The 23,994-nt window shown below is 48.8% G+C and overlaps 1 protein-coding gene across 4 annotated transcripts in view; it reads left to right on the forward strand.

Moving 5' to 3' along the window:
* The window catches only part of LOC306649067 (liver carboxylesterase 1-like), a 162,535-nt gene that overhangs the window by 96,657 nt on the left and 41,884 nt on the right, over positions 1-23,994 (forward strand). For 3 of the 4 annotated variants that reach the window (XM_079119704.1, XM_079119703.1, XM_079119705.1), the window contains exons 5-13: positions 611-764; positions 2,241-2,345; positions 3,025-3,129; positions 6,521-6,661; positions 7,916-7,999; positions 8,203-8,350; positions 10,861-10,992; positions 11,890-11,962; positions 12,239-12,601. In XM_079119704.1, coding sequence (XP_078975830.1) covers positions 611-764; positions 2,241-2,345; positions 3,025-3,129; positions 6,521-6,661; positions 7,916-7,999; positions 8,203-8,350; positions 10,861-10,992; positions 11,890-11,962; positions 12,239-12,422 — 1,126 coding nt within the window. In that variant the 3' untranslated portion in view covers positions 12,423-12,601. Of the gene's footprint in view, positions 1-610; positions 765-2,240; positions 2,346-3,024; positions 3,130-6,520; positions 6,662-7,915; positions 8,000-8,202; positions 8,351-10,860; positions 10,993-11,889; positions 11,963-12,238; positions 12,602-19,480; positions 19,689-22,239; positions 22,385-23,994 lie in introns of those variants that run through there. The other variant, XM_079119706.1, reaches the window with a different exon arrangement.

Below are 23,994 nucleotides of genomic sequence, written 5' to 3' on the forward strand. Positions count from 1 at the left end.
ACCCACTCAATATACCACAGTGCTTTGATCAATTGCTTACACCATTTTGAGGAGGAGCGGGAGTCACTTGTAAAGGCAATTATAGTTACTGGCTTTCAGAGTGCCTAGTGTTCTAATTATGGATCTTCTAGCACCCACAGGCCAAAGGGTGACAGATAATGCAGGAGAGTAACACAGGCCTTCAGATAGAGGAAGGGGAGTCCAGAGATGGATTGCAAGAATGGCAGGCTCCAAAGGCAAAGGTCCCCTGCCTCTTCTTTTACCCAGTTTTATTCTCCTCAAATCACTTTCCTTAACTGCCATGTTCTCTTTCCATCTGTTTACTTGTCACCCTTAGTGTGATCTGGGTGCCATAGATATTGCCTATTTTCTTCCCAGATGTGCACTAGCTCCTGGTCCAGTGTAGGTGCTGAGTAAACCCTTTCTGGAAGAATGCATGCAGACCTCACACTAACAGTGGTACAGGAAGGAGTGACAGGAGAAGATTCCTGTGTCAAGGATGCAGTGTCCAGCCTTGTTCTGGAAGGTTCAGTGAGGGCCCCAGTTCAACTCTGAACTTGAGAACCTTACCATGACATCTTTGTCTCCATCCCACTCTGTTCTCTTGCAGCACAGGGGATGAGCACAGTCGGGGGAACTGGGGTCACCTGGACCAGGTGGCTGCTCTGCACTGGGTCCAGGACAACATTGCCAACTTTGGAGGGAACCCAGACTCTGTGACCATCTTTGGAGAGTCAGCAGGAGGTCAAAGTGTGTCTGTTCTTGTAAGTGGTCCTGGTACTAGGCGCCCTCCCCAGGCTTGAAGAGGCTGCTGATGGGACTTCTTGGAGACCAGTCAATTCAGCCACAGGCAGCGTTACCTGTGAGACTAGGATTCAGGACTGGCTCTGCTCAGGGAGCATATTAGATGGTGGAGTGTCAAGGCATAAACTCTTCTTGGCATCTGGGTTCAAAGTCATGTGCTGGGGCCACAAGCATCTCCAAGAGCCTATAGCAATGACTTTCCCCCTACTCCTATTTGACTGCATTCTCTTCTTCCTACCTAACATTTTAACTTTAAGATTACCTCACTTCTCTTGGTAAGTATGGGTGGGCATAAGTTACAATAAGAAGAGTCAAAGACTTGATTTGGATAAGAAGTTATTGTTTAGCTCCCAGGCAGGTCAATGCTTTGAGGGAACATGGTCCCCAAGAGCCAGCATGGCCTTGTTTGCAGTGGTGTTAGCTCTCTGTGCCTAGAGAGGAGGGTGCTTTCTCTGGGGCTGAGGGACAAGTTGGGCTGGGAGGTGGAGGAAAAGAGCAGGGATGGAAGTTGGAATTGTTGATGGAAGGAACACTGAATGTGGTGACAGAGACAGCCTGGGGCGTGAGGTGTCCTAGTTAGTGGTGTAGGAAACAGGGCTGGGAGATCCTGAGGGAACTCATGGAACATGACTGGACCATGGTCATTCCTCCGAGACCTCAGAGTTGAGCAGAAGGTTGGCCTAGTCACTCTATTCTGGAAGCGTGTGGGTTTCATAGTCTACACAGAGGAAAATGTTCATGTTTTTAAAGTAAGGAATAAAAGGAAAAATACACCAAAGTTTAAAGCAGAAGAAGTCATCCATAGTGCCCTAACCGAAGGACAGTGTCTGAGAGCAAGAGTTGACATGAACTTCTCTAGTCTTTTTGCCACAGTTTTATCTATCGCTCTATCATCCAATCTCTCTCTCTCTCTCTCTCTGTGTCTCTGTCTTTCTCTCTCTCTCTCTCTCTCTGTCTGTCATCTACATATGTGCTGGGTAAATTTTTACAAAAATAATTACCTTTCTAATAGACCATAATATAACATTAATATTTTACTAAATGTTAAACAAACTTACATAATATTATCCTTAATAATTGTAGAATACTTCATGGTAAGAATGAAAATTATCTAATCTCATATTAGAACTTATGTTGTTTCAAATTTTTACTATTATAAGCAACATGTATATTTCTAGAAATTTTAAGATCCTCTATAATCACATTTTTAGAATGAATTCTGAGTAATGGATACTGAACAACGTAATTTGTGGCTTCGACAGGGGAGAAGGTGTAGCTAGGACAGATCTGGACAGGGGAGGCAGATTTCATGTTCACTGACCCCAAACTCTTCAGGTGATTGGCCAGAGAAGAGGAGCAGGCTGACAGGACCTGAAAGCAGGGTTCTGACCACCTCCCCATGAGCATAATCGTCCTCCTCTCCACTCCCCTGCCAGGTGCTGTCTCCCCTGGCCCAGAACCTCTTCCACAGAGCCATCTCACAGAGTGCAGTGGTCCTCTCTGCTGCCTTGGTCACAAGGAGCATCAAGCCTGTGGCTGAGGTAGGTCTTGCCCTGGACAGCTCCTGTAGCATTTCCTCTGATCTTCAATCTTTGGGGGACTTTCTTCTTGTGGGATTCAGATGCGGTCCTCAAGGGATCTCTGCAGAGGGAACAGTTGGGCAAAAAGGTCTTCTGGGGACTCACACTTAAATCTTATTCCATACTTTCTGAAGTGTACATGAGGGAATAATCTTACCCAGTTCTCCGTCCCTCTGCAGAGGTTCTAGTGAGTGGGAAACATGGTACATATCTCAGCCCTTCCTCTAAGAAAGGTGTAATCATTACCCTCTTGTACGTGGGGGAAATCAAGGCACATGTAAATCGAGCGGCTTGTTGGAGATCAAATAACTAGTAAGGAGAGGAGAAGGATTTGAAAGCTCTTAATAATGACTCCAAAGAGCCTCCCTTGAATTCAACTTTGGGAACATTGTTCCCAGCTTACTTATTATTTATTTATGGTGCTGGGGATGAACACTGCATCATTTTAACAGAGATAAGCTAGTCCATGCTACAGTTCCAGTTAGCAACACAGGTAACACTCTGCAACCCAGAACCCTCACCTGGTGGTCTAGGGGGTTTTCTGCTGCCCTCAGAAGCTGGCCATGAGATACAGGGCTTCTTTCTACATTAATAGAGAGAAGGGACATTTCTCTTATCCTATTGCCTGTGATCTGTGCAGCAAATTGCTATTGCTGCTGGGTGTAAAACCACCACGTCGGCAATCATCGTTCACTGCATGCGCCAGAAGACAGAAGAAGAGCTCTTGGAGATTACAATGAGAATGGTAGGTGCCTCATTTCAGTAGGCCCCATCCTATGTACTTAATCCCAGGTTTCATTGATTCAGTCTTCCTGAATCACACTATCACATAGAACTGCCATTCTTGAATTTGGGGGCTGGGATACTCAGTTCCACGTTTTCAGGTTGTTGGCACAATTTATCTTGGTTGTTTTAGAAACTCTAAGTTTTAATGTTAGTAGCCATGTTCTCTAGATTTTTGTGAGACTGTGACTTAATTAGGATTCTAAGATAGGCATTTTCCTATCCATTCATTCATCTCTCATCTATTCCTCCATCCATTCCTCCATCCATCCAATTCATTCACTTCCTTTCATCAGTCTAGTTGTCAATCCATCTATAATTTTTCATTCATCTATTTTCAATCTGTCCATCATTTGTGAGTCAGTCATCCAACATATATCTGTACTTTGTTTCTCAACCCTCCAGAATCAATGATGCATTTGTTACTGTCTGTTAGTAACCAACTGTGTATTCACATATTCCTCCAATTCATCAATAGTACTAGTAATGGCCGACTCCAACCATCCATCCATCCCTCCATCCCTCCATCCATTCATCCATCCTTCCTTCCATCCATCCATCCATCCATCCATCCATCCATCCATCCTTCCATCCCTCCATCCATCCTTCCCTCCCTCCATCCATCCATCCCTCCATCCATCCATCCATTCATCCATCCATCCATCCATCTATCCATTCAAAGAATAACGAAGGGTGGTGTCAGGGCAGAAAATCCAGACGTAAATTGAACAAAGCCTCTGCTCACCAAGGGCTATCCACGAGAAACACAGCCACACATGGTGAGTTAATTGTGGCAGATCAGAGAGTGGATGCATCCGTTTTAATCATCAGGAGTGCTTTTCAGGGAGGGTGACATTTGAGAATTGATGGATGGTCATGACAGTCTCTCATCAAAGGGAAGTTCAGCCAGAAAACATGCAGGAAAACAGAACAACAGCATGCAGGACCAATGGGAACTAGTCTCCCAGTGAGGAAAGTTTAATGTGGACTCAGGGACTCCTGGCCTCTCTGTCTAGGTTGGACACTAGAGGCTATTGGGGGAACATATCTCTGTGTCCTACCTATAATTCTATGGAGTGCATCCACTGGGGCCTTGGGGCTTGGATTCTGGTTCATCAGGATCAAATAAGATGATCATGATGTTGCAAGAATTAAGACACAGCAGTTTCATAATACCCAGAAAAAGGCAAATATTCTAGTCATTCTCTGTGTGGCACAAGAGGACCCAGTTTATATGAAAATAACCGATGAAGTCAAAGAACCTAAGATTCCAGGACATTGAGATTTTCTGAGTTCTGGAAGTATTTCCATGATTATGGACTGTCCTTGGTGCATACACACATGTACACACACACACACACATCACACAACATTCTTTGCTGGAGGAGCTACAATTCATGATGCAGGGATTTCTAGTGGTCCTTTACTACATGTAGGTCAGATCTGTTACCTGACGTATGCCACGCAATCATTGTGGCCTTGGCACACGTGACAAAGGGAAAGTGTGGAGTTGGAATGTGTTTCTGTGAGTTTATGTGAGGGTTTTTCTAATGCAAGATGTGAAAATTCAATGTACTTTGAGCAGGCAAAACACTGTATTGTCACAAAATCCCCAGGTAAGTGCAAGGTTCATAAGCAAATGGTGTAGGGCATGGCTGGAGCCAGGTACACTGGAAAGATGATAGAGAATCACCCTGGGTTTAACCCTGGCTCTCCACTCTTAGTTGGCTTTTGTGAAGATTTGTTCCCTGGGGAGGATAAAGACAACAGCAGCGTAGACTCTCATCCTATCTTCTCAGAAACCTTCTATTCCCAAAATTCCAACAGTAGGTTTGGGGTGAACCCTGTCGAGCAGACACTGCCTTGCATCCATCAATACACTAATACCTGTGTGCAGGGACCGGGAAGATCCTAGGTCACATGTGAATTCCTGAACCCATGAGGTGTGAGTAGGGATGAGGGGATGGGGAGGAGCGAGTGTCTTCTTCACAGGCTAATCCTGCCTCCAGCCCCATCTCCCATCAATCCTGCCACCACAGTCACCATGATGTCACTTTTCCTAGTGGGAATGTGGTAGTTACTACCAGAAGGAAAGAGCTGACAGGACTGGAGCGGAGGATGGTCTGACAGCAGAGGTCCTCCCAAAGCCCCAGGGCCCTGACTCTGGTTCCCCTGAGTCTCCTTCCCTGGCTGGTGCCTGGCCCTCCCCCATCCCACAACTGCACCCTCTGCTCCTGCCAGTGGAATCCATGTTCCCTGAGTCCAGTCAAGGAGGCGCCAGGTGGGAGGACCTGATAGCAACGGGGCACAGGTCAGAGGAGTCGTTTTATACCAGGAAGCTTCTCACCCACATCCTGTCTTTATCTTCACAGAGACACCTTCTAGGCTTAATTTACATAGAGATCAAAGAGAAGCAAGGCCCTTTGGCTCCTTGATTACAGGTCTTGAGTCTTAAGCCCTTTAAGCTCCAATTCACTATGAATGAACGAATTCTCCTTTGTGGAATTCCAGCCACTCCTCTGTGCATATGGCTGAGGCCCAGAGAGGGGAGGTCCCTTGCAGGGTAACACAGCCAGGTGGGCCAGAGGCAGGACTGGAACCCGCTCCCCTGCCTCCCAGTGCACTGCTCCCATCTGCACCTGTGTCCCCTGGACCAAGCTCTCCCCTTCATGTTTACATGTGCTGCTTCCCAAAAGGCCCCGTGGGAGGACCAGCACCAGTTCTTCCACGCTCAGGAAGCAGAGCGAACAGGAAAAGGGGCAGAGGAGGCTTCACTAGGAGGACAGGTCTCCTGGGAGGCCACAGGTTTGATCAGCTGAGCAGGGAGGGACCTGAGGGTCTCAGTCCTGAGGACACCTCCTCCTCCCAGCCCCAGGGACACTGCCAGGGTGCTCTCACATCTCCCGCTCCCCTCCCCCTCCCAACCTGTGCCAGGGGCTGGTGACATTAGCTGTGCAGCATCTTAGAATCCTGTCCTCTCTCTTCCCTGGAGATCCTCGCTCAGCATTCACTGACTCAGCGCTCGCTGCCACTCTACAGGTGACCAGACTCACACGCACGTGGACAGACTGCACGCTGCCCATTAAAGTACAACCATCCCTGGTGCCGATCTTAATGTGGTTGTGGATTCCACTCCTCCATCTTGGCCACCATCATCTTATCACTGCTACATCCCCAAGTTCTTCTGTCTGTGTCTCACAGTCTTAGTCCCGTTGTTAGGCCCCTGAGTGAGATTCTGTGAGCCCTGTCCTCACCACAGGGGTCTGGTGCCGGCCAAGCCCTCAGACAGTCAGAGGGACCCTGGGTGCTTCACAGGCGTGGTGGTAACCCACTCTGTCCACTCTCTTACCTAGAGCAGACCTTCCATGCTCACTGTCATTGACGGAGTGCTGCTGCCAAAGACACCGGAAGAGATTTTGGCTGATAAGAATTTCAACACCGTCCCCTACATGGTGGGAATCAACAAGCAAGAGTTCGGCTGGCTCATTCCCGAGGTGAGGGCGCAGGCCCCTTAGACAGAGGAACCACTGCGGCCTCACCAGCTTCCCTCCTGCTCTGCCCCCATGGCTTCCTGCATCTCCAGCTCCTCTGAGTCCCATGGGGACCAACTGACATTTTCTTGGAAACCTCCAGGAGGACAGAACCCTCTCCTGAGTAGAGTGACCCTGGGAAGCCCTTTCCCCAAACACTCCTCGATTGGATTTCTAGTCAAGAATCCTGAAATGCACAGGAGGGAGGCCCAGCCGGAGGATAATCGTGAAGGTGGAGAACCAAGTGTTTCTGGAGGGGGAGGAGCTGGAAAGCTCAGGGGACTCAGAGCCCACGCACGACAGCGTCCACCTTGGGCACGGACTCCTAGGTCCCCACATCCCCAGCCCCGTTCTCATCGCAAGGATTCAGAAACCTTGCTTCTCCTTGAGTTCATTCTGTCTTCTAAAAGGGAAGAGGAGATTTTTTTTTCTCTCAAGTTATACAAAAGCGGACCCCAGTTAAAGCCATGGGGATACAGTAATACAGGAGCCGCTGGGCTAAGATCAGGACGACCTGAACTCAGATTTCCACCAGCAAACCTGGAGAGGGCTCGAGGCCGGGGAGTGCCCAGGGGGGCACTGAGGGGTGAGGGGTGGAGCCACAGGCTTAGGCCATGGGATTCCTTGATCCAGGATCAGCTGCAGGACAAACAGACTTCATGGGAGGAAGCGCAGGGCTTAGTTGAAGTAAGTCCTTCCCAGAAGTTACACCTTTATCACAGGCAGGCATTTGGGAAGTTCTGGGTCAGGAGCTCAAACCTCTAGAAGCCATGCTAGATGGGGGTCAATCTCTGAGTGCAGAGGTTGGAGGGGGTTAGTCACACGTGGAGAATTGTGCAGTTCTCACTTCAGAACGGTTTCAGAGGTTGTGCCCAGGGACAATCCATCATGGCGGATTTTGGCTCCCTGGGTTACCTGAGTGTGCTGGGTGTGGTCTGTGGTTCCCTGAGCTGGTCTCACTTCCCTCACGTGCTCAATGACCACTGTGTCTCGGGAATGAGAAATAAATTGATTTAAGACTTCCTCTTTCGATCCCTTGAGCTACTGTGCATGAGTCCATTTGATTTATTGATTCTTTTCAAACTCATGAAGCACCTATGAACATGGAGACCCCAAAAGACCCTTCTTTCTGCCTTTGTGTTTGGACCAGCTGATTGAGTTCTTCCTGTTGATTCCTGAGGGATTACACATGCACACCCCTGTTTTCTTTTTAAATAGGTATTGATGGGCTATCCACTCTCCGAAGGCAACCTGGACCAGAAGATGGCCACATCACTCTTGAGGAAGTCCTACCCGATGGTCGTAAGGGTTGAGGGAATGATTTGAGAAACAAAGAAGGGCTGAGGTCCCCCCAGTCACAGACCATCTCCAGAGCAGAAAAACCCTGAGACCCGGGTTCCCTCCCCGGGTTTCTGCCTTTCCCTCCTCGCCACCCCAGAGGTTCAGAGCCAGGGAGCCTTCTGCATTGCCCTCCACTGGGGGTGTCTCTTCCTTGATGATTTCAGAACCTCTCTGAGGAGCTGACTCCAGTGGCCATTGAGAAGTATTTAGGAGGGACAGACAACCCTGTCAAAAAGAAAGAGCTTTTCCTGGACTTGATGGGAGATGTGATTTTTGGTGTCCCTTCTGTGATTGTGGCCCGTAACCACAGAGGTGAGTGTCAGAGGTTGGACGTGGGAGAGGTGCTCTGACCCACCAGCAGTGGTATCGGACTGGCCCTCTCCTGGCATAGACAGCTGTGGACACTGCGGAGGGACAGGTCTTGGAGTCTGATTCCACATGTCCTCGGGTGGGGCACTGTCCTGTCTTGTTTCTGCCACTAGCAGACAGAGGAAAGAATCTAATGGCAGGTATTGAATTGTATTCAACTAGAATGGAGATGAGGAGGTGGCCCAGGAAGAGAAGGAAGCCAATCATTATGCAGGGCCAAACACATGTCCCCTGCATTTGTTCCCAACTGGGAACTGTGGGAAACAAATAACAAACACACCCCAGGGTTGTCCCACAGAGCAGCAGGGAGCTAGTTATTTCTCCACTGTGTCCTCTGTCACGGGTTGAAGTCTGTTCCCTGGGTTGCTTAATCTGCAGCATTTTGACCTCTGCAAACAAGGGCAAAGTAGATCCTAGTGACCTGATAAAGGGCTGAGTCCAGGTCTATAGATGATGGAGGAGGACGTCCGGGTGGCCTGCCCAGACACAGGGACGTGAACAAGGAACAGGCAGTGCACACTACAGGGCTCCTGCCCTGGGGCCCTGGGACTGGAAGGCAAGCACTGGAAGATGTGTCTTGGAAAGTTTTCAAGGTCAAAGCTCTCACTAAAGTGGTCAACTAGTAGAGGTGGGTAACTGGGTTATAGGATCAGGAGGACAAAGGAAGAAGGTTGCAGAAGGCATGGGGAGGAGCAGCATCCAGCGTGGATGCTGGTTTGCTTTCTTGGTATGTGCTGCTGTGGGTCAGCCGAGCACAACACTGGGGTCTGTTATAGGACCATCCAACAGGGACCCTGGGCTGTGTGGTCCAAGGGCATCTTTAGAGATAGGTGAGCTCACCTAGGTGGGAGGCGTTTCATATTCTAGGGACCGTTTGGAGAGGCTCCCAAGACCCTTCTTTTGTTACCAGTCCTATTAATTAGTGTCAAACCAGGAAATCATTATCTGGTCCAGACTTCTCACCCTAATGTGCTAAAGGAGTTTTGAAGTGCAGGACGTTATAAGTATGACAAACACCAGCCAGAATAATCCCCTTCCCCTGTTTTAGCTTTTGCAGTTCTGGTTACCTGCTATGAGTGCAGGTGACCAAAGGAAGGGCAAGCAGAGGAAAAGGAGATATTCTGAGAGGTGACGCTCACATCACCCACAATTACAAATTAGCAAACGGTATTTGAACACATTTGTGGGTAGAAAGTCATGAAAAGTAGCTTTGGCCGCCTGCTGCTTCAACTCGGTCCTCTGACTCACAAGAGTCCGTTCCTCTCTGACTAGGTTCTGAGCCCCTGCCTAAGGACTGCCTGCAGACACCAGGTGAAACCCTGTGACTTGAGTTCTGCCCAAGCTGCAGCAGGTGCCTAACACGTGACTCGAGTCACAGAGGGACTCCTCTCCACCGGCACTGCTTGATGAACCAAGGGGCAGCAATGCAGGCTGAGGGGGACGGTCCAGAGACTTCCGCTTTGTTCCCCTGCAGTGAAGACTGATGTTGTTAAATGCATTCTGGTGAATGTCTGAGGCGGGCAGCAGTGATTATCCCAGATCCCTCAGTGACAGAGCATGATGCCATTGTAGAGACCTAAATGTCCTATTTCCTAAACTCTTCAAGATTCTCTGAACCATGGGATTATGAGTGCTATTTGTTTTTTCTTATTCTGCATTTCGCAACTTTCCTACTGTACCTACGGGAAGGGTGGTTTTGGAAATTTCTCCACCAGCCTGATCTGGGGCCTGACTCTTCTACTCCAGGAGCCACTCTGATGTGCGTATTGTGACGAATGAAAAAACGGTGCGGTCCCCAGTCTGGGGGTCCCTGAGTTAGTCCTGAAGGAGTAGGGAATTGGGGGCCCAGTGAGCTCATGGGGGGGAAGGTGGCATCTTTGTAGGACTTGGGCAGGAGTGTCTGGTGCAGAGAGAGCCTGGCATCACCTAACCCTTAACAGTCCCCGGGCCGAGCAGGAAGCAGGATGTGCAAGAGACTGAAATGGAAATCCGTGAGATTTGTGCTTTCTTGAACCAAAAGAGGCAGATTGCTCTGTCTGTGTGAATATTTGTCTTCAAATATCTTCATGTTCAGAGGGGCAGCTTGGATTTGCTTCTCTCTTCACTAGTGGTTGAGAACAACACTGGAAATGCGCAAAATGAGATGAATAAGAGGCCCCTAGTGGGTCGTGGAAATTTGTGAAGGGAAGGAGGACTCGTGCATTCTCAGCAACACACGTCCAGTGTGTTGATTTGATTCATTTAATCCCTTTATTCTGTCCTTCAATAAATATCTGGCTCAATTTCCAATTCCACCTCAACTAACTCTGCAGCCCCGAGCTAGTCACTGCACTTTCTGGAACTCAGTTCCTCCACCATGCTGTCGCCCAGGGGTTTGCTGCACAGCCAGAGCCCTTGAGACCGTGCAGCTGGGTCTGATAACATGCACTGTGCCCAAATCCCTGTCTCCTCAGATGCTGGAGCCCCCACCTACATGTATGAGTTTGAGTATCGCCCGTGCTTCGCATCACACAGGAGACGTGCGACAGTGGTAGGAGACCACGGTGATGAGCTCTTCTCAGTCTTTGGATCCCCATTTTTAAAAGGTAACTGCTCCTTGCTGGCTGTTAGTTAGGAGGCCTGGGTTCCAGTCTTGCTCTAGTGGCCTTGAGCAAGCGTCTCCTGCTCTCAGATTGCTAATTTCCCACCTCATGGTGACAGGGCGGAGCAGCCCTGGGGTCCTCTGTACGTCCTCCATAAGAGGAAGGATGTGTATTCACATCCCAGAGTCACAGAGTCTCAGAGTCCTGCCCTGGGAGCTGGAGGGTCACCTGCAGAGTCTGCCGGGGGTCACTGCTTGCCACTGCGAGATTCTCTACTCACAACAGAATGCCAGCAAGAGGGGAAAGTTAGATTAGGTGCTAACCTTGAACTGAATGTCACATATATCAGTCTATAAAACTTAAATTCATATATTTTGTCTGTTGTTTCTTAGTAACATCATACTTCAAGAAAAGCTTTCACAATATCTTTGATATGTTAACTCAGCAGTTGCAGATGACTTGTGTCCCACCCATGAATATTTGGGACACACCAGGTGCCCCCCACTTGGGTGACTCCCTAGGATGGTGGCAGGTCTGATATTTTTCAGACTCTCTAAAAATGTGGAATCATGTAGCAGATTAAGAAAAGGTCCAAGAGTCAGCAATCCTGCTAAGTAGAGGGAACCCTAGGTGTGGCCTTAGGACCCTGAGTGGGGAGGTACAGGGCAGGTGGGCACGGAAGACAAAGGACATCAGCTTTGGAGGCACCGCAGGCCACCCCTGGGCACTAGAGCAGCCATTCTCCAGCTGGAGGAGCTCACCAAGAGGAATGCAGACTTGGACCCGGCAGCTGGGTCAGGGCCAAGGTCTGCATGTCCTAGGAGCTCCCAGGGGATCCCCTGCTGCTGGCCCAGGGAGCACAGCTTGAGTAGCCAAGCATTTTTTGCTTCTTCCCCTCAGAGGGAGCCTCAGAGGAGGAGACCAACCTCAGCAGGATGGTGATGAAATTCTGGGCCAACTTTGCTCGCAATGGGTGAGGCTGGTGGCCAAGAGGGAGCAGGGTGGGTGGGTGGGTGGCATGGGGTGGGGCCCACCTTTGGGGAGGGGTAGCATCCAAAGTGTGAGTGATAAACCCCCCGCCTGTGAACCTGGTCTCCTGGGAGCATACCGTTGTCCCCAGAGATGGAGAGCTCCCCGACTCTGCATGAGGATGGGTCCTGTGGAAGAGATAAGCCAGGGCATCCCTGCAGATCTCAGGAATTGGGGACGACTAGTGGATTTGGGAGTTTCCATTTGGTTCTGTTCACAGGAACCCCAACGGAGACGGGCTGCCCCACTGGCCAGAGTACGACCAGAAGGAAGGGTACCTGCAGATCGGTGCCACCACCCAGGCAGCTGCGGGGCTGAAGGACAAGGAAGTGGCTTTCTGGACTGAGCTCAGGGCCAGGGAGGCAGGAGAGAAACGCCCCCAGAGCGACCACACGGAGCTGTGACCGGGAGGCTGAGCCAGCCTCAGGAGACGGGAGCAGGACAGGGCTGTTTGTAGGTCCCAGAGGAGTCTCACTGTGGAGGCTGGAGAACTGAGCGGTGCGGGTGGCAGAGGCCTGGGTGGGGAATGTTGGCACCTGTGGCCTCTGTTGGAAGAATAAATGACATTTTGGAGACAAAATCAGCATCTGTGTCTTGGGCTGGAGATGTGTCCATCCTCTCAGACAGAGAAGGTTGAAGAGAGGCGGTTTCGGGAGACTGCCTGGCAGGCTGGTCTGCTGGCTACTGGGCGTGTCCTCTGATGGAGACAGGCCTGCTGAGGGAGAGGTGCCACAGGACACTGGCTCACATGGCGGTGGAAGGTGTCATCATACATGTGTTGTCAGTGGACAGTGCTCAAGGCCACGTGTGGGCCAGGGGAAGAGTGTAAAAGCCCCAAGGGGAAGATCACACCCACACAGACTCTAATCCATGGATGTCTCTCAGGTGCTTATGGGAGATTCTAGAGGCAGGTGGAAAAGTGGAGAAAGTCTGGGTCCAGGAGTGCAGGTACCAAGCCCCGTGCAGACCATTTTCCACAAAATCCTACAACCACTGGGGAAAGAGCAGCAAACCTGACCTCCCTCAGGGCCCTGGTGACCTACTGAGACCAAGGCAAAGGAAAATTCGAAACTCTCTCTTTCCGTGTGGGACAGGAAAGCGTCCTGGGTGAAGATCGTCAGCCGTCTGTTACTGCTGGAGAGGGGCAGCATCAGTGAGGTTGCATCTGCAAGACAGGAACACAGGGTTCCCCTCAGATGGAAGCTGGAGCCGGACCCGAGAGCTACAGGGCACCCGGCCAGCAGGCCCAGGTGCCAAGCCCCAGATATCTACTGCCAAGGTCAGATGGCGGTGTGGAGAGGGGCAGGTGAAGGGCAGTGGCCAGCAAACACCACAGCAATCGCATAAACGATGGGACAGGATGATTCTAAACCCACCATCACAAGGGGTTTAAAACTTCATGGAACTGGTATGATTTGAAGATACAACATGATCACCCCAAGATGTCTACTGCCTACCTAGTACAACCACTGAAGATTTTTTTAAGAGATCTGCGACGTAATCCAATGGTGGAGATAAAATGGAATCCTAAAACTGCTTCGGTCTCAAACCAAGCAGACAGGAGAAAAGGAACATGTGAACAAGTTCAATCTAAGATGCCTGAATTCAATCCAACCACTTAATGACCCTATTCAATAAAAATAACTTAAACACATTGATAAAAAGAGAGTCTCAGATGGCATTTAGAAAGCAAGACCAACTCTGTGGTGCCTAGTGAGGGGCCTGGCTCCACTCCTTGACACTTGCCCCCCCCCCACTGCTTTGAAGCCCCTCCCCTCCCCCACCCACCGTGCCCCTCCCCCACCCATCTTGCCCCTTATCTGGAAAAGCGGATAAGCAAGGCTGGGTGCTTCCTCCTTTAGTGCCAGTGAAAGATCCAAGCCTCATAAGGCTCACCACTGTCCCAACCCCTAACCACATAAAGCCCCTGAGCCAGTGTCCTGGCTGACAGCAACCACCATGCACTTGAGGGGAGGGGTGGCTCATCAGTCTCATCTCCCGAGCAAACTTGGATGGGAATGCACTGTAAACCTAAGATTCTAGAGGTGGAAAGTAGAGGGACAAGATACACTACAGAGATGCACGTAAAGGTGGGTGGCTGTGTTAATGTTGGAGGGGTGAACGTTCCCAGGGAGAGCGAGGCGCGTCAGGTAATGACAAAGGGGGCGATTCAACAAGAAGACGTGGCAGTCACAGGGGCTTAGTGACCCCAAGGTGAAGCTGTGAGTGCAGTTGTTCTGGGCAGGTGTCCTGGGAGAGGAGGGCAGATGAGGCACGACCAGGGGAGTCAGCAGACGCCGGTGTTCTGTGCACAGGTCCCTGGTGGAACAATGGGGCCGGTCCCACGGGGCACCCACAGGCCACAGCAGAAAACAAACACTGGAGGCCCTGCAGAGAAGAGAGGAAGGCGGGTACTTGTGTACCAGCTCTCATCTGTGACTGCGCAGCCACTCCGTGGCCCTAGGGAGAAGACCAGGCCACACGCGGGCCATCTGGAAATTCCCTGGTTTCTGCGCCTGCAGCAGACTAATTTCAACATTGATATTTGGAGAAATTAACAACTAGGAAATAACACTCAGCTCATTTTTTAAAATGTCATCTTATTAAATGACATTACACACATCCCTATGTGCTGCGGGCAGTCTCAGCATCCTTAACTATGGTTCTAATTTTGGAGGTGTCTTGACAGGTGGAGTGTATTTCCAAGTCACCCAGACTCGGGCCTCTCCCTTTCTTCTGCCTCCAGTTTACATGCAGTCAGATGTTTTATGGAGTTAAAGTTGACATAGAAATGACACTTGGTATCCATTTTTTTTTTCTACTTGATTAAAGATTTTCTATCATGAGTTTAATTAGAAGAATCACCAGCCATTCCCCAGTCCAACCAAAATAGAAGCTTCTTAGATAGGATCTGGACAACTAATTTTTTTCTCACAGTATTCCAACATATAAGAACCGCTGCATCTGAATAGTTTGCCACTTGTATTTCTCCAAGTTATTTGAGTATCTCCAAAAAAAATCTGCTTTAATATCCTTGACATTTATGGACATAATTTGACCAATGTTAGAAATAAGTATTTTCATTTTTTAGTATTATTTATGGCATCAAGATTATCAAGAGATGATGAACTGGATACAGAGTCAGGCCCTACAAGTTCACTATTCTAGAGTCCCATCACTTTATTATGCAAGACTTGGTCACATTTCAGTCACTCTGCCTTTCTATCATTATAAAAATACAAAATATTCAAATAATTTCTAGTTGTAATATTATGATTTTATTTTAACATAAAGTCTGTCCCTAATCCCAAACAGTCCTTGAGGTGATTCATTAAATCGGACCAAAGTCAAATTGAGAAACAAATGTCTTCACCTGTGAAGCTCCCAGAGTCCAGCAGAGGGCAGCACCGAGACAGGGAAAATGTGCTTCTTTCCCCTGGAGGATCCTGGGAGGCTGGTGATGGATAAGATGTTGTAGAACTTGGACGGATTGAAATTATAACAAATAGTTAAATTGGAAACCAATATCCTGCTCTGTTATCCTTTTTCTATGTTACATCATAAGAGGAAAAAGTTGTCATCCATGACCTAAAGACTGAACTCACAGAGTTTGAGGTTTGTAGTTTTCTTCTTTACCTGTTTTTTACATTTCTATCAAGAGCCAGGCATTTGGATAAATGTTTTAAGGAGGAATGAACAAACATGTGGATTTTTGCTGAGAACCAAGGATTTTGGAGAGATGGAGTTCACTTACTGTACGAATATTCTGCCCCAAAATCCCTGCTCCAAAATGTAGTGAATTCCCTGTTCCTGGAGGTGTGGGGCAGCAGGCTGGGCCACTTGGCTGGAATATTACGAAGTTAATGTAGGCATCAGAAGGGGACGGAATGAAGTGTAAGATCACTTTCAAACGTAAGAGCCTGGAACTCTAGGAGATGACAGCCCAGGGAAGCTAAAGGTGTGTCCTGATTTCCCAGCTGAGCAGCTCCAGGCTCTGAGTTGCTCTAAAATTTTCCATCTTGATCTGGGGACTCCAGACCAAAGTCTCATCTTCTTGAAGGCTCAGCTAGCAGGTGCCTGCTTCGGAACTCTCCCAGTGCACTGAGGGTTCATCCAGGGAGAAATCCGTATGCCAAAAGTTGCTGGGCGAGTTCGTGGTCATCTGTAATCTGAGAGCTGAGGAGCAGGATCTAGATAAAGAGGTTGAACTCAGACGAGGTCTGGCTTCCAGGTCCTGCCAGTCCCCCAGGAGAAGCTCTGTGGAAGGAAAGAGCTTTGGTCATCTCCCATTCAGATAATCAGGCTGCAGGTCCAAGGGTGTGGGGACCTCAGGTTCTGGGTTGGGACCCTTCAGAGAGACACGAAGATTTTGCAGAGAGTGGCTGTCCTTCCATCATGTGGCTCTATGCTCTGGTCCTGGCTTCTCTCGCCACAGGCACAGCATGGGGTGAGTTCTAAAATAAAAGTACTAAGGGGTACATTTGAGGACCCTAGACCTGGGCAGAGGGGGGCTGAGATGTCCACAGGACAAGCTTTGCAGGTCTGGTTCTACAATAGTGTTCATCCGCTGAACCAGGACTTGGCATAGCCCAGCTCAGCCTGCCCAGCCTCCCAGAGACTCGGGGAAGAATAAGCTCCCTGAGATGCTGCCGCAGGTGTCAGGTGCAGGAGGCAATGAGATGACCTCATGCCTCACCTACGAGGAGGCAAGAGCTTAGTTTACTGTTTCCTTGATCATTGGCACAGATCTGTCCAGGTTACCGAGAGTGTCTTAGTAGAATGTTATAGTATCAACTCAGGGACCAAGAGCAGGTCTGAATCCTAGCTGAGCAGTGCTGAGCTGGGTGTCCTTGGGCAAGGAACTTATCTTTGTCGTGCCTGGGTTATCCCACCCCTAAAATAAGAATGCCCGCAGCCCCCACCTCACTGGGCTGTCCTGAGGATGAAATGGGTGGTTCCTTCTAAAGCATTTAGGATGGTGCCTGTTCTAGAGAAGGTGCTGGTAAGGAATGGGTAAATAAAGGAGTGGATTTAAAATACAGTATGTTAATAGGAAGTTTGAAGTAGCATAAGGCCAACATATCAAGAGCCAATGCTACTGAAAAAATAAGTTGTTATCTTATCTTTTCAGTAGTTCTCAAGAAGAGACTTACCTCTGGGGTTGGGGACACAAGAGGAAGCACCAGGGTCAGTCAGGAAGCCCAAAGGTTGGGGACTGTGGGCAAGGACCTTTGTCAGGGTTTCCACTGGAAGGAAGAGATGAAACACGGTAAGTAGTTGTAGGACTGACTGGTTGAATCGTTTCAGGGAACTCTTGGGAGTAGGGACTGTCCCTGGTTGTGTGGTACCGGCTCTGGGTGATTAGGGCAGGTGGATACCAACCCAGGGTGTGAGAACTAGCTGTAGGAGGTAGACAGTGGTGAGCTCTGGATGGGTTGGAACCTAGAAGGGAGAGTTCCTACAGAATCAGCAAGTCCAAAGCGTCAGATACAGAAAATTATGTTCTTAGTTATTGCAGGGCTATAACAAGGGCCCTTTGTATGTATTTGTGCCATTTTACCAATTGAGAAATGGAGACACAGAGGGAGGTTGTTTTAGTTAGCATTTTATCAGTGTGACCAAAATACCCAACAAGAACAATTTGGAGGAGGAAAAGTCTATTTGGGGCTCATGGTTTCAGAGGTCTCAGTCCATAAATGGCCAACTCCATTACTCTGGACCCAAGGTGAGGCAGCATATCATGGCGGAAGGGCTTAGAGGAGGGAAGTTGCTCTGATCATGATGATGTCAGGAAGCAGGGGCGGAGGAGAAGGGGCCCCAGGGAAGACGCACACTTCCGGGCACACCCTCAGTGACCCACCTCCTCCAGTCATATCCACCTACTATAGTTACCACCCAATTAGCCCACTCAGACTAGGATGGACTGATTAGGTTAAAGTCTCAGTCTAATCATTTCACCTCTGAATATCCCTGCACTAATGGGGGAATAGCTCATAGCCAAACCATGACAGACACATACTCTCCCAAAGTCACCTGGGAAATCATGTCTGGCCTTCCTCTGGCTCCTGAATCCAGGCTGTGCTTTGCACATCAGCACCCTGACAGCCCAGGTCCCACCTGGATTTCACTTCTCCTTGGTCATGTGACACTGTGAGAGTCCTGGAACTGAGCATGAGACAGAGGAAAAAAATGGAGACCAAAATATGAGTGGGACATTCCTTTACTGATAGTTCCCCCTGGCTACCTGATTTTCATCTTTAGGGAGTCCATACAGGTTGCTTCTAATTTCCCAGTTTCCTCATCTGCAACATGGCCATGACTACCTAGCTACAATTTGTTTGCTTGTTTGTTTGTTTTAGAATTAACTTCATGGAACAGGAACACAGTAAGTGCTCAATAAGTGCACATACCATGTAACATCAATGGTAACTGCTGTTATTCCCATTCTTTTTTAAGCCTCTCACTCCATCCAACCAGGTTTTCACCCTGGATCATGTGGCTTCTATCCACTTCATCTGGGTTGAAAGTCCTCCTTGACCCAACTCACATCCAGTGATTTCTGCTCAGACTTCACCCTCCTTCACCTCCTTGAAGCACCCACCCAGCCCCTCCTCTTCTCCCTGGGCTCCTGAGGCTCCGCCCTCCTCCTGCCACCTCTCTGGAGGGTGCTCCCAATCTCAGCTGAAGCTGCCGCTATGCTTCCTTCTCAGCTCCTGCTCTCCTCTCACCCTGGCCCTTGCAGTGAGTCACTTTGAAGTAAATGGATGGTGTGCACCTTTACTTCAGAGGGACGATCCCCTGCCCTTTCACTGGCCTCCTTCCAGCCCTAAGACGCCCGTGTCACTTGGCATATTATTAACTGGACAGCTCACTCTCTTCCCCAAATGAGCCAGGACCACACACCCACTCTTCCATCTCCTTTCCCTCACATGGTACCCCATCATTGACCATGGGAAAATCGTTTTCTTCAGAATTTCTTGTACACATTACTGTATTTGTAAAATGGTTCTTCTGATTCTCTAAAGATGCCTAAGTTCAGTGTAGGAGATTTGGAAAGAAGAAAGAAAAAGTTCACCTCCACTGTCACCCCTGTGGACATGTCGCTGTGCACTAACTCTTAAGACAGGGTTATGTATTGATAATCTCAAGATCAAAAGTCAAAAAATTGTAAGTCAAAACACCAGAAGTGTAAACAATGGAGGTTTGGAACTGTCTGTAGATGTGTCCCAGGAAATATATCTTGGCATTATTTGTGGTACTTAGCAACAACAACAACCTAAGTGTTCATAGCATGGAACTGACGGTTAAGGCCACCAGGCATTGATGCTGCTTTGTAACCTGGCTGAGGCCTAGAGGGTATAGATGACTTTTTCAATGTCACATGCCTAGAATGTGGCAAAACCCACCTGAAGCCCAGGACTAACCTTTCCCCTCTCATGTCCTCATTTGCCCCCATGTCCAGCAGGACACCCTTCCTCGCCACCTGTGGTGGACACCGTGTATGGCAAAGTCCTGGGGAAGTACGTCAGCCTGGAGGGATCTGCCCAGCCTGTGGCCATTTTCCTGGGGGTCCCTTTTGCTAAGCCCCCTCTGGGATCCCTGAGGTTTGCTCCACCGCAGCCTGCAGAGCCCTGGAGCTCCGTGAAGAACACCACCTCCTACCCTCCTATGTAAGTGGGTGGCCTGTCTGGGGGGTGGTCTCTCAGTGCTGCAGGAAGGGGTGGAGGCCGTCCTCTGCTTGGCTCTGCCTCCTTCTGGAATGCTCGGGAACACTGCAGAGCCCTGAGACAGCCCAGACCTCTCGGGATGTCAAGAGCCCTTCATCCAGCACGTGGTTCTTGAGCAGCCATCGCCTCCCAGGCATGTTGAGGGTTCTTAGGATCCATTAATGAACAAGACAAAGATCTCTGCCTCCATGGGGCTTCCATTCCTAGAGGGGGAGAGAGATAATAAATAATGTGCAAGGCAATAGGTCATATGGGAGATTATGATCAATGATTTGTGCTTTGGAAAAAGAACAGTTGAGCGAGAGAAGAAGCAAGTGGTTATCTGTCTCTTCTCTCTTGAACCTCATGTGCCTGGAGAGTGGGTTCCTGAGTGAGGGGTGGTGCACTGATGGGTATATTGATGCAGTAGCTTGTCAGCTCCCAGGTGCATCTAGATACCTAGTAAGGGACAGGACAGAGGCCTGGGTGCCAGGTACCCTGGCCAGCTGGGCTCAGACAGCCAACGTTCCCTACTGTCCTCACTAATCAAACATCTAGCTTTGGTAGATTTCCTTCCTCCCTTCTCCCTTTCTTGCTCTCTCCCTTTGTGGTTACCTGGTTTTCTCTAGTAGTATCTTTTGATCTCTTGCTTTTCCTTTTGGGTGTATCTATTATAGGTTTTTGCTTTTTGTTTACTATCAGGTTCAGGTTTAAAATAAATAGCCTATAGTTATAATATTTTAAACTGATAATAACGTAACTTTAAGCACAAAGAAAACAAACCAAAAAAATTCTACATTTTGACTCTGTTTCCATTTTCAATTTTTGGTGTCACCTGTGATAGGTTTTTTCCTTGCTTATTATTAACAAATTAGTGATTATTATTTTGAATAGTTTTATCTTTTTAAAGATATAGGTGCCTTACATGGCATCACTACGGTATTAAAATAATTATAATTGTATATTCACTTTCAACAGTGATATTTTCTTCTTACACATTAGCATCCTTTTCTTTCAATGTGAAGAACTCCCTTTAGCATGTCTTCTAGGACAGTTCTGGTAGCAATGAATTCCCTCAGTTTTGTTTCTCCGAGAAAGGCATACTGGAACTCCCTTGTCTGCTATTTGTTGCTTGCAAGGTCCTCTCTTTGTCTCTGACCTTCGAGAGTTTGATTAGAATGTCTTAGTGTGTATTATTGGGTGGAATCAGATGCATGACCTTTGGCCTTGCTGTACCGGGAAGTTAACATCTTTCTCCAGATTTGGAACATTCTCTGTTAGTGCCTCTGGAATTTGGCTCTCTTACCTCCCTCCAGAACTCCAATGCCCTGACTATTCGGTCTTTTGAAGCTGTGCCCTAGATCTCATACACTTTCTTCATGCCTTTTCATTCTCTTTTCTCCTCTGTGTGTTTCCAACAGTCTGCCTTGGAGCTCAGTGACTCTTTCCTCTGTTGGATGAAGTCAGCTGTCGATACATGTAATGTATTTCTCATGTTTTTCACTGTATTTTTCAGCTTTAGGATTTCTGTTGGATTTTTTAAAATTTCAATCTCCTTGTTAAATGTCTCTGATGAATTTATGAAGTGTTTCTCAGCATTTTCTTGAAGTTTATCAAGCCTCTGTAAGACAAATAAACAAACAAAATCTCGGCTGTTTGGAATGATTTCTCTGAGAGATGACACATCTTCATCACTTCCAGGTTGACCTTTGCAGCTGTACTTTGTCCATTTGTCAGGGTCCTATTTCCCTGAATGTTAAGAATGCTGCAGATCATGTTATAATGTCTACACATTGAAGGATTCCCATCTTCACAGTATGGCTTTGTTGGTGCCAGTCCATCTTCATTGAGACTTCTAGAGATTTTAGGTAGATTGATTGTTGTGTTCCCTGAGCCTGTGACAACTGCAACCATCTGAGCAATATGGAACACTCAGTCCAGGTTTGCCACGAGTCTCAGGAGGGCTGCAAAGTTGCTGTGACTTTCCAGTTCAAATGGAGGGTATGCAGACTGTGAGGGAAAGCTGGCCAAGTCTGGAAGCCTGTCCCAGTGGCCAAATAGGCAAACACCCCAGCACGTCTTTGCACAGGACAGCAGCCTGACTATAGCATGAGCATCTGGAGCCTAGAATGGGCCACTATAGGGTCTGCCATGATGCAGATGCTGGTAAGCCTCTTATTAGATCACATGGGTGCCCATCCCCCATCAGTGCCCTGAACAGGCACAATAGTTGCTTGACAGCATCAAGAAAGGCCAGAGCTGAGACGAGTCCTGCTTAGGATGTGCTGTTTGATGGGAGCGAGGTGCCAAGTTCTTCCCACTCTGCAGAGTCTTCGAGACCCTACCCATGGTTCCCGCCAGGACCCTCAGAGTCTCTCCCCAGCCAGTGTCTCAAGTCTGGTAATAACAACTCAATTTACAGGCTTAAACCATCCAGTTGAAGGTCCTTTTCAGACTCAGGATAGTCTTGGTCAGATGTACGGATCTCAGGGACTCTTTCTTCTGTTCTCCGCAGGTGTTCCCAAATCACAGGAGCAGGGCCTGTGCTGTCCCAGGTCTTCACCAACAGACTGGAAGGCATCCCTCTGGAGTATTCTGAAGACTGTCTTTACCTGAATATTTACTCCCCTGTTGACCTGATGACCAAAAGCCGGCTGCCAGTAAGCAAGGGTCACCACGTGGGAGTGCCAACAACCCATCTGCCCAGTGTGGACCAGAAAGGGGTGGAGGCCACTCTCAGCCAGGCCTCTGCTCCCCAGGGTCACCAGGCATTGGATGGAAGTTGCTGTAATTGCACTTCTTAATTTTTCCAGTTTTCCTGACAATCATAGAGCGATCACTCTAAGTGGCTAGATGGAGAGCAACTAAGACATAATTTTCAATAAAATTAAAGTGGAAAAAATCTTAGGGAAAAGACAACAACCCAAAACACTTTCCTTGCAGATAGAGAAACTCAGGCCTGGATGGGGGAAGGGAGGGTTGACAGGAAAAGAGCTGGGGTCTTCTGATCTTTAAACCAATGTCTTTGAACAGGGGCTAGAAAATCAACAAGTATATGCCCTTTCTCCAGCACTCCAAGATCCACATGGGAAAAACTGTCACTGAGCCATGCAGGAGGCAGAGCCTGGACAACCCCAGAAACACTTTCCTTCCCTTAGCTCAAACATCTGGACTTTATCCTAGCTCCTCTCCCTCTCTAACCTTTGGTACAGACTGATGTCCAGACTGATGTCCAGTGAGTCAGCATTTCCCAACAGAGGAAGGGCCAGGGGTGGGGCAGGCTCACCAGAGGGTGAGGGGTCTGCTGGAAAAGAACCACACCTGGGGTGGAAGAAAGAGTAGTGTCAGCACCCAGCCAGTCCCCCAGGGACACTCTGGCATGGTTACCAGGTGTGGTGGAGAAGGTTGTAAACTGGGGACTAGAAGTCAGTCTTATGCAAGTTACAAGGTGGTGGGGACCTCACTCATTCATTGCTTCCTCTGTTAGGATCTTGATGTCCCCAAACAGGTAGTTAGACTTGGGCTTAGGTAGGGCAGGAGCCTGGGGACTTTCCCAGCAGCCCCTGCCCTCCAGATCTTGCCCTCTGGTGCACATAGGCCCTGACTTCTTCAGCCTGTCTCTGCTGACCTGCCCTTGGGCTCAGCCTTCACTCAGATGACCCCGACTCAGTCCCTCCCTGGAGGAAGCAGGGATCAGAGGTGCAGGAGAAATGGGCTCTGGGAGCTGGAGTCAGGAGACCCTCCAGCTGTGGACACAGGTTCTAGAACTCCAAGGTCTGGGTTTAGATCCTGGACCTGCATTGGCCTGGCTGAGAGTCTTGGGCAAGATCTGGACTTCCCTCGGCCTCTGCTTCCTCTAGCGGGAAGAATCCTGAGTGAGTGTCTGATGCTGATGGTCAGGCTGCACCTCAGGGCTGGCTGAGTGTGCAGAGCGAGCCTCCTGGAACACGGCTCAGAGCTGCAGCGGGACCTTCCTCCTGCCCTAAGGGCTGACTCACTGTGCTGTCCAGTGTGCTGCAGGAGTCAGGCAGCTCAGCACGTGGCTGCCTGGGCCAAGTCCACTTCTGTCACTTATTCCCTGTAGTGTCTTTAGGCAGGTGAAGTGCCTCATTTTTACTGTCAAATAGGATGATGTTAGGACTTAGTGGATAGTTCATTTTAAAATCTCTTGTGCACATGATGGGTTCTTTTTTACTAACAATATTATATTACTTTACTCACTCTCGTTTCTTCCCTGCTACCTGAGCTCTTTAAGGCAACAACCATGAAG

This window comes from Sciurus vulgaris, assembly GCF_902686455.1.
Source record: "Sciurus vulgaris genome assembly, chromosome: 17".
NCBI lineage: Eukaryota > Metazoa > Chordata > Mammalia > Rodentia > Sciuridae > Sciurus > Sciurus vulgaris.